General features: G+C 32.6%; 1 protein-coding gene across 2 annotated transcripts; it reads right to left on the bottom strand.

Annotated features, from left to right (window-relative positions):
- Window positions 1-5,106: 5,106 nt before the first annotated feature.
- LOC110992963 lies at window positions 5,107-7,918 on the bottom strand. Of its 2 annotated transcripts, none has more exons than XM_022258987.2 (4): window positions 7,713-7,918; window positions 6,402-6,635; window positions 5,639-5,774; window positions 5,107-5,292 (listed from the first exon to the last, which is right to left on the bottom strand). In XM_022258987.2, exons 1-4 carry the CDS (start codon window positions 7,799-7,801, stop codon window positions 5,131-5,133), a joined length of 621 nt encoding a protein of 206 aa, XP_022114679.1. In that variant the 5' UTR covers window positions 7,802-7,918; the 3' UTR covers window positions 5,107-5,130. The 2 variants fall into 2 exon arrangements, with proteins under 2 accessions (XP_022114679.1, XP_022114680.1); XM_022258988.2 differs by having other exon boundaries at window positions 6,402-6,623.
- Window positions 7,919-11,069: the final 3,151 nt, after the last annotated feature.

Raw genomic sequence — 11,069 nt, 5'->3', positions numbered from 1 at the left:
TGTCAAATCAAAATCAACATTACTGTATGGTGTTTAAATTAGAGGTTTTTCACCGAGAATCGAATACTCAAATGAATACCTGATGAAAATAGGTTTTCACCGTAATGTTTTTTTTTAATTTTAGGTACCGCCTAATATTGCGCAGTGCTTGGTTGCCTGGAATAAATCGCTCGAAAGCGATAAAGCCGCCAGTTGCCCTTTTCATTTAACTGCATATAACCTTTCTGAAATGTTCCACAGACAGCAGTTTCACTCAACATGTGGAGAAATGCGAATGATAGCGCGTTTTTTTATCATCAATAGCCTTTCTAGACCAATCACAAACATACGACACGATCTTTCTAATGTGACCAATTATCGAAGGATTTGTCTTTAGTTATCACTTAACATCAGGTGAGCCTTCTGCCCGTTTTCCCCCTGTTCTATAAAAAAAACTTTTTACTTCTACCAGCCCGTCGCTTGCCTTAAGTTTTTTTCATAAATATAAACTACAACAATCATGATGACGTAAATGCGATTTTCCGTATGTTAACAGTCTGTGTTGTCCCTATTGAGGGACTCTTTCATATTTTACTCTTTGGAACTGATGCGAATTATGTAACGGTAACAGCACATCTCTAAACTCCGAGGCGTCTTTTTGTATCTTCTTTAATAGTCCATGCATAAGATTAAAGTTATGTTGGTGAACTCTATTTCCGCACTTAGCCTCTCATTAGCGTAGTCCTGGCTAATTAAGGAAACCTAAGCAAGTAGTATCCTGGGCACTCATAAAGAGTGGCGGAGAGTTTATTGCCAGCTCTTCTCTTCCGTTCTACGCCCTTGATTTGAGAACTGGTAGTAAATGTAAAATTAGTTTCATTTAATATTTCCTTTTTTTGACGTTCATAAGTGTACATTATGTTACCTATATTTTGACTTTTGACTTCGTAAGTTTCGGAGCAACCTGACTACTCCAAAGATTTCTGTGCGTTAATAGTCCATACATATCCGCCATTGTTAAAAAATGTTCTCTAACCCAAAACAGCCAGCCGTTTAGTTCGTGACTTTGCACAATGTATTACAAGTAAAATTTACGCTGATTTACGTATAATACGTTATATCAATGAGATAACGAAATCAATACGGGCCTTGACAATGACAACGATGATTTTGCATAATTTTATTGATCTAAATAACCATAGATCATTGATCATTTGGTCAATAATACGCATTAGACTTGTCAGAATTTATAGTCATGTCCGCGTATCGATGTTTCATAGACTAATTCTTGGTTCTTCTTCTCAGTCATAGTCTTAATTGCTATAGATCGCGTTACTGTAAGGTTCCTGCTAGTAATATCTCTCTAGTTTGTTCTGTACACCTGAGAATCAAGACTTGGCAACACATAGTGGTTGGTATTGGTTCTAAGCAATTATATAATTTATTATTTTGTTTTATTGAGGTTAAATTATAATCAAATGTGTTAATATAATTAAAAAAAAACAGTGAGTTGGTAAATACTACAAAAAAGATTATTGATGTAATACTGAGGATTTTCTAAATTTTAACTCAATTGAAATCCTGCTAATAAGTTTTTTTTACAAGATGTACTATAAATACTCTCTAAGGAAATTGTTTTCGCTTCTGTGAGCTATTCAATATGGTGCGAATTACAGGTCTATAAAACGCCGCGAGTGGAAATGGGAGGGCAAGTGGATTTCATAGGGATCCAAACCATAACCCTCGAATAGAATCCTCAAGGTAAAAGGAAACGTGACCGCTCAAAACAGAAGGCAACGAATCATTGCAGAGGCGAAGGAAGCCGGAATGCCCAGGAGGAATAAGGAGAGCTGCCGAGGACCGATCAGGCTGGTCTTCCATGCTAAAAGCCCTTGGGGGACTTAAAACTTTAAGTGGAGTAAGTGAAGGAATTTTTATACCTATCCACCCGATGCTGCTTAAAAATTAACAAAATTAGAATGTTATATTGAATTCCACTGCATATAGATATTTATAGATTTACATCGAATAACGTTCAAATAGCAACCAAAAAGTCGATAAATCTATTAATATCGACAACAACACTAGTTTGTGCAAATCTGACCGGTGGAGCGTAGTGAATGACTCGATCGATCATACCTAGTCTGTGCGCCCAGGTGGGACTCAATTCTATTGCGTTTGTCCATAAAAATATCTATCAGCACGTGCTGGCTCGAATTTGATAATGTATTGTAAGACGACTTTTACGGATTACGGTTAACTACAGAATGTCTTAGATTTTGTTTTTTGATTATTTTGCTTTTTTTATATCCTAGCTTAAATATAATTAGGATCAAGACCGCACCATCTATTGGGTGTGGAATTACGGTAATGTTAATAAATGTAAATTGTTTAAAACTTCAGTACCTAATAAAAGAACTACAGTTGCTATGAATAAAAACTATGTATAGTTAAAATAGGTGTGTGTGCTATATACTTCGAACTTTACAGATTAACAAGCTTCGTAATAAGAAAATAAACACCACCATATGTTGTTGCCTGGAAGAAATCGCTCGACAGCGATAAGGCGCTAGTTGGCCTCCTTTTCATTTAATTATGTTCAATTTTTATATTGTAATAAAACGAAGTGTTAATAAATAAAATACATGGACCAAATTCTCATATCGCATGACGTTCAGTTTCGCGATAATTTAAGGATAAGTTAACCTCAAAGAAGCTTGGTGTGTACTGCACTCCGCAGGCAACTCTATATGCGCAAATTTGGACTCACATGGAGTACTGTCCTCACCTCTGGGCACAGCGGAGCTTGTCCAGCCAGCTTCGCCAGCCTATACCAGCTCCCTCCGCTTGCCTGTATACAACAAAGAGCAATCCGAATCGACGACGACCAGTCACTTTTCGAGCGGCTTGATATCTTGGCGTTGGGCAGAGATGTGGCATCTCTATGCATCTGTTACGTAATACGTCCGTACATTCACAACTGAGCATTTTTTAAAGGCATTTTTGCCGCGCACCACCTCTATAACCAACCTCCCACTGAAGTATTTCTGAATAAAGAGAGCATCAATTCTTTCAAGCCTGCTCGGAATGTAAATTTGCCTCTGGTTAAATGAAAAATGTGTTTTATTTATTTATGTGTTTACAACTTTGATAAAAATTTACTTGAAATTTGCGTCTAACTCAGCAACTATGAAACAACGATTAAGCAATAAAAACGGTTTAAAACAAGGGTATTGAAGACAACTTAATAATTTCACCCTTGTTGACCAAACCCATCAAATCACCCTTATGGCCAATAAAATCACCAACAAGTCAAACCGGATATCAAGTATTTTCTCGCCTTCGAAAATTTCCTCAACAAATTTATTGTAAAGCAAATCAAGGAACCTTGATCCTTATTTCAATGCAATACGGTAAATATGACTGCATTATAAACGTGCCCCTTACAATTCAGTCCATATGTGAAAGCTTCTCAACTGGACACCCCAGCTAAGGGCGGAAATGTGAGGAATTTTCTATGAATACGGTCACTTAACTCCTGAATGGAGATCTTTTTTTAAATATTATATCTTAAATAATACGGGTAAACCATATTTTGTTAATAAATATTATGTACATTATTTTGGGACGAAATTTAAATCCACAGTTAAAAGAAAGAATTTGTGTCTTTTGCTCTTTCAATTTATTAGAGCATGGATATGGAACATTTCTGCACCTGGGTATTTTAGAATTTATTTAATATTAGCAGTCTTTTTGGCCTAAAACAATTATTATCTATTTATATCCCATCAGCATTCACCCATACCCATATATTTGATCATGAAGTAGCCGTTGATTACTTATTATTAAATAAATAAAATAAAGAAATTAAAGATTCTCTATCATCATTTATGAAGTATTTTCTTTAGGATTTTTTTATATTTGTAAAGACATTTAACTTTATGGAAATAAAATTTAAAATGTGAATATTTAAGAGTTTTCTTTTATACATGATAATTTTGGTAACGGTAACGTTATTAATTATTCGACTTTCATTTATTCACAAAAAAACATCTCATTATTTGATCTTCGAAAAAATTTAATAAAATATATAACATTAAATACACAAAATATCGCATTATGAAACCATCCGACTCTATGCTATGTAGCAATATTAAGTCTATTGCTGTATAGCCAAGAGTCTGTACTCTTTCCTAAACACTCACTTATAAGGTGAAAAAAAAACCAGAAGGTATCTGCCCATTAATTATCTAGACACAGATATAGAAAGTTGTAGCACCGCTGGGTTAGTGTAGGCCAAGACAAATTTTCAGATACAATTTAATTAATCTAATATTATTCGTAGGAATTTTATTAATAAATAATTCAAGTCACTACAATCTTCAATATAAACACAGTACATTTTTTTAATCAAAAACCAAGGACAAATAAACAATAACATTCCACATATTTGACCGATATAAACAGGTGTTCCAAAATAACCCCTAAGGAATTTGAATAATTCATCACACACGCCCCACCGGAAACGGGCTCAATTGGGCGGAAAGGCTTGACCGCAACCTCGAGTGACCCCTCTTGTCCTTTACAAGCTTTTTATGGTCTCATGTATCTTATCAACAGATTTCTTGAATGCTTTAGTGTGTTTTTTGGGGAATCCTTATTTAATTATATAGATGTCTAACCTATTTATATCTATGTTGATCCTTGATAAACAGCAGATTTTTGCTTCTCATCATACAATTCGTAGTAAAAAACTTTAAATTTCTTAAATACGTAACGTACGTAAATACATACATTATGACTCATCTCGTCATACATATAGATTAGTAGATAGTATCAGATTGTAGATGACGCTACTCATGAAATCGAAAACCTAGTATTAACATACCACTAGACTAAGGGTCTATTGGTCTATAAGTAGTATAAACAGTATATTTGTGTTTCACGACTGTCAGATAGCGATATTTGTCATAAAATGAGAAGTATCTTATTCGGAACTTTTATCTTTCGAATAATTTATGTGTTGCTATTTGGTACTTTATCCATACATTGTGAAACAGGCCCTCAATATATACCTTAATTTTAAATAAAACAACTTGTAACTATACAAAATCTATTTGACAATTTGTGACATTACAACTCGCACCAAAATCATACAAATGTTACTTTAACGACAGTCTGTAACAACAATAGAATTGTGACAAAGAAGAGAACAGAGGTTGGTAGCGGTTTGTCAGATTTATTCTTTTGGGCCAAAGCACGTGGAGCAATCACTGTCGGCATAGCGAAGGCTTGGTTGTTACAACGATTAAGCTTAAAAACAAACAGTTCCAATTAGACATACAGCAAAATGCTTATTTGTCCCTTTCTGTTGAACTATGCACATGCTCCAATAGAAAGAGACAAAAGCACTTAAAAAAGACACGTTATAAGACAGAATTAGTTTATGACTGAAAGGGTTGATTAGTCTCTAATATGACTTTAACACTCTCGTATAACAAAGAAAATTCAATAGTATTACAAAATCTTAATACGTAATGTTTGATTATATTTTTTTATTGATATATGATTTCAGCTAGTGGAAAAATATCTAGGTTTTACTCCTGTATGCCAAATGAATATGCGAACCTAATAAAATACTTTTACTACAAGTACATACCTCACAGCATGTAGTGTCCGGAGAGCCCAAACAGCCCGATCGACACCCGCGGACGACAGCCTCATACGTATTGCCCTTCGATGTGACTGACGTCACGCACTTCTCATCCACACTATGACATGTCATTGTGTGCACTCTGGTAATAATGTTATTTCAAAAATTAAATATATTATATATATATATATATATATATATATATATATATATAATACTACCAAAATTAATCATTGTTATCTATCAACAATGTTCGACTATGGGTCCTTCATAACAACGTACAAATTTTTATAAAGGCCAGCAACCACTTGCGAGCCTGGCAATGTGATGGGCACTCTTATTGCCCATGGACACTCAAAATAAAACTGCGTCAAATGTCTAGGGAAGTTTTAAGACACTGAAGTACTACAAATAAATCTTTTCTCGAAAACAAATATTCTATAAATAAGCAAATTTCTTAATTCCTTACACTTTTTTATTATTAAGGAAATTCGCAACCATAAGTTACTTTCTAAATTTCAATTTTAGTGCGATATAACATGTTTATTAAGATTTTTATGTTGGGGTCAAGATAATCTGAATACGCAGTATGACAACACTACTAACTTTTTTTTTATAAAAGTAAAGTTAAAATTCAATTAAAAATGATAAGAATAAAAATTCCGTATGCCATTTCATGCTCTTTTATCTATCGTTTGTTCCTTACACGATTTTCTATCGTAAGAATTCAAATACGTTATTCTAAAGAAAAAACTAAGCAGCTACTAACCTATATTTCGTTGGATCCAAACAAGCCCGCAGGGGGGATTCGGGTTTGTAAGCACAAACATAACATTCCAAAGGTCGTCGCTTCGTTGTTCTTGTGACCGCCGTTCGCGGACTCGTCTGCATCAAGACCGCCGGTGCCCTACGACCTGAAGGCGCAATTTCTATTGGTTCATCCTCCTCATCGTCGTCGTCACCTTCATCATCTTCCTCCTCATCACCCCGACTGGAAGATTTCCTATCTTGATATTAATATTGAAGGCCCGGTTTCGAACGCTCAGACCGTTTTGTGCGTAGTGTACTTTAATTATATACCTAACTGTACAATTGAAAAATATACATACTTCATGAACAACAATGGTACCCAACAGTAAATCGTTATTTTATTGGGTACAGCCAAAGGTAAGGCTGTGTATTAGATTACTGTAAAAAAATAAACATGTGTGTGCAGTGTTAAAAAAAATGTTCTATGACGATATAGAATACATTTCATACGGTAGAAAAGATTGTCATAACAAATAAAGTCATCGCTAACCATAGATTCAGGATTTAGAGGCATTACAGTTTTTACCAGATAGGCACAGTCCATGTCATTGTCACATGTCCTACAGATTCTGTTCCTACCGTTCGGTAGCCGTTGATACACAATTTTAACTTTAAATAAGCCCAGAACACATACCTCGTTTCTATATTCTTACATTAATAAAGCCGTACAATTGTTAATCCTTATATGAGGAGACAATTAGTATGGGAACAATAAGAGAAAATAGACTGATAATTTAATAACGAAACTTTTATAATAGTTCACAATACAGTGTTCGTACACACTAAGAATTATCAAATTGCGTACTAATAAATGAAATTGGCAAAAATATAATCAAATTCAGATTGCGTTTAGAAAAACCCAAGCGAACCAAAAAAGTCATTGTTCACAGTCTTGTTAAAATATTATGGATCTCTCTCAATAAAATTTATAAAAGAAAATATATGTATTTCGAACAAGTACCCTATTGGAAATAATTAGTCGAAGTCGCCTCAAGACGAAAGAAAAAATGTTTGTTTTACTGGTTAAATGGATAGGTACGCAATTTACTATAATTTATATTCTAGTAACTAAGCTTTTCGCTATTTGAAATGAATATTAAATACACTCTTTAAAATCAGAATAGTAAATGGAAATAATTAATTTGATCCCTTGTGTTAAACAAACTTAAAAATATTTAATTAATATAATTTTACAAACTATAAAATCAGTATTCTGCTATGCAAAATATGTATTAAAAATGCTGTCAATAAATGGCTGTAAGTCACTTACTCCTCTTCTTCCTCATCTTCTCTTGGTGTTATCCTTGTGGGTAGCAACAATAACATCGCCAGGAGAAAACAAGTCCTCCAACGACTCATATTACTTATTTACCAATAATTTAATACAGGTAAGGGTTACACGTTAATTTTGTCCAGGATTTTGTCATTTTATTACGAAATTTTGCTCATTGTATCTTTTGAAAATGTACAACTGACGTCGATTTCTAATCAATTCATGTTTGGAATGTTTCGTTGTTTTTCTTCTGACAATTTTAATAAAAACTCTATCATATCAAAAAGCATAGAGCTATATAGCGAATACTAAAATATATTATAGATATTGTAAAGTACTTAAACAATTCTATAATTGTTAAAAAGTATCTATAGGGATTTTGTTGACAATTATGGTTTTGTCTAGCTCACTAGCGCCATCTATGAATACAACTAGGAAGTAGCTACTCACAACTAGATGTCTCTGAAATACAATTTATTATTGAAATATATTTTAATATGATAATGTTGAATAAAAAAATCATTTTTATTAAGAATTGTAAGAATTAAACATTTTAATATCTCGAAGTTATTATATATATATATATATATATATATATATATATATTAAGTCTTATCAAAAATATTTTATTACATTTTAGTCTAGTCTAGTCTAGTTTTCTGATTGCGTAAATACTCTTCGGCCACATCATTACCGGGTAACAAGGAATATTAATGATACTGTCAGCTTAATTTGATTTTATTTACAGCCATATTACATAAAAGTCTAGGCAAACATGCTATTGAATCTATAAGAAAAGTAATTCTAATTACCTTGAGAAAATATTCCAATATACCTACCTATCGATCATATTAGAAAAGCACAACGTTAACCGTATTCAAAATCCGACTGTTATCAAGGCGACGTTATTATTTACAAGTTTGGCCGAAATTGTTGCATAATTCACATTTTTCAGATTTCACATTTCCTTCTTTCACTGTATTAGAATGAATAAATTAAAAAATAATAATTAACTAGGAAGGATTTTGTGCTGTATTTTACTCTAAAGGGAGCTTAGACTAAAATAAACAAAAACACGAATTTTTATGGAAAAATTGCGCTTTATGACATTGTCTTAGATTTTTTATTACAATGATTTCCTTATGCACGTTCCGCAATACTTATAAAAAAATTATATCAAGACTTAATTATTTTTTTGTAATGTTTTAGTAAAGTAAGAGAACTGGATAATTCCCATTTCAAAAACTGGGGGCCTCTGATGAACTTTCTTAAAAATATGCAGCTGAGATGCTGATGAGTTTAAGTCCCTAAATTCAATCGTACTTTTTGTACCAATACCTAATACTTATTACAGCTTCAACATGAAAAAACCGCTGAATTCAGAGGCATGTTGGAAAAGAACTTTATAACTTTATTTTCCCAATTAAATATATGTATATGTTTATAACCGATTTAACATTTCCTAAAGGCATCTATTTCTATCTTGTTTGCAACGTCCTAACTAAATAAATACTGTTATTAGAATTTTTTCAATGGATTGAATATGAACATAATTAAAAAAAGTTAAATTATAATAAATACTAATGATACAGCATTCTTATTTATTGTAAAATAAAGAAGGCGGCTGCTAATTTTACAGTTATTACCTATAACACTGATTTCCAATTAAGGTTTAGGTGTAATTAATTATGCTATCAATAATTAAAATATCCGAAATGATTAAATTATATACTATTTCTATATATGAACTAGTTATAATTAAAATATTGAATTGTATATATTCTCAACTATAATTTGGTCATTTCGATACAAACAAGTTGATAAAAATGTAACTTTTAAAAATCGCTTGTTCTGTCATAGTTTGAAGGCGAAACAGTCATAATATTTTGGTTCAGCCATACAGACATGGTACAAATTTTCAAACATATTGAATGAACGAAATTTGATTAACGCTAAGGCCTGATGACCGACATCATGGTATGAATAATAGATAAATCTCAGTTCTAGGTTGTCAAAGGTGTCGCATGGCTTCTGTTATAAAAAGACACCTTCGTAGGTATAAAGTTACTACGTCTTTTACTAACAGGTCTTTTAATATAATTGTCATGAAATGTGAAATACCAAAACGACTATTCTTATTGTAAAATTCAATTTCTTATATACCTCAGATTGTTAAATGTTTTTCTTATTACACTTACGGTTACTTTGCAAATTAATAAAACTACACAACTTTTTTTAACAAGTTTAAGCGGACACAGATGCAAAAAATTACTCGGTGGTTGATTCATGTTCATATAAGATCAATCACTCATAAACCACTTTTCACTTGCTGGTTATTTCACTGGTGATTTATCTAAATATCCTTTCACATCTTATACATATTTTATTTAAAAGGTAAATTTTGAAAAGTTCATGTAAGTCCTTCCATTTTGTAAAGTACACAAAACGCATGAATGTTTTACACTAATTAAATTATACTTCACATATAAACATTACAAAATCATTCAGAGACGTTTTACTATTCATTAAAATAACATACGACTTGTAAGCATACGTTGAATGTTCTGAGAAAGCATTGACATACATATTTATCATAATATTAAAGCCCTTTCATGCACACACACAGAGGTAGTGTGTTCACGCCTAACCAGGGTAGTTACAAAGAGCGGACGCGGTTGCATTGCCGACCTCATTAAAAATTGAAATGCCTATAAAAGTCAAAGCGCTACCTAGCGGTGAGTAGCGGGACTAGCACTCGCAAAAGCAGCCTCTGTACTTTTTTAATTAGCTCCATGAGTGTGTAGTGAATGCGTGAATTAAGTTAGATATTTTTCTCTCGTGCGGTTAGTTTGCTTTGAGTAAAGTATGTTAATTCACGAGTAGTGCTTTTTCAACTGTTGGGGTTCAACTTTCTAGGGGATTTCATTAGCGGTATAACTTATATTGTGAATATATAATGCGATTTTTTCGTGGTTTATTTTAATTTCATATTAAATATTCGTTTAAATTATGAGCAATTAGCGTAGTGGCCTTATGTTCGTATCCCAGCAATGCATCAATGGATATAAACATGAGACTGAAAAACCTATAAAAATTTTCACTAGCGCTCTCAACTGTGACTTTTACCCTTAGAACCATTCCTTAATAATATTTTCCACAATTTTTTGTTTAGCTTAGGTACTTATTATTTACTATGACATTATTTACTTACACTAAACGAGTACCTAGTCCTTTATTTATACAGAACAGGTTTGGCAGGTATTGCATAGCAAGCCTGTTCAAGAAAGATTCTTGCATCTAGCATTAGGCTGTATTCCATGATTTAAGTTTTGAAGTCTTCCAAGTTGCACCTAT

Source organism: Pieris rapae, chromosome 6 (assembly GCF_905147795.1).
Source record: "Pieris rapae chromosome 6, ilPieRapa1.1, whole genome shotgun sequence".
In the NCBI taxonomy this organism is placed as follows: domain Eukaryota; kingdom Metazoa; phylum Arthropoda; class Insecta; order Lepidoptera; family Pieridae; genus Pieris; species Pieris rapae.
The sequence above is the reverse complement of the archived record's forward strand: the minus strand, read 5'-3'. Positions and strand labels throughout refer to the sequence as shown.

What these genes read in the sequence shown, in the direction of transcription:
- LOC110992963 (XM_022258987.2), bottom strand. Translation starts at nt 7,801, where the DNA reads ATGAGTCGTTGGAGGACTTGTTTTCTCCTGGCGATGTTATTGTTGCTA. An exon ending in GAAGATGAGGAAGAAGAGGA is followed by an intron (nt 6,636 to 7,712) that starts GTAAGTGACTTA and finishes ATATCAAGATAG; the next exon opens with GAAATCTTCCAGTCGGGGTG. An exon ending in CGGACACTACATGCTGTGAG is followed by an intron (nt 5,293 to 5,638) that starts GTATGTACTTGT and finishes TTTGTTTTTAAG; the next exon opens with CTTAATCGTTGTAACAACCA.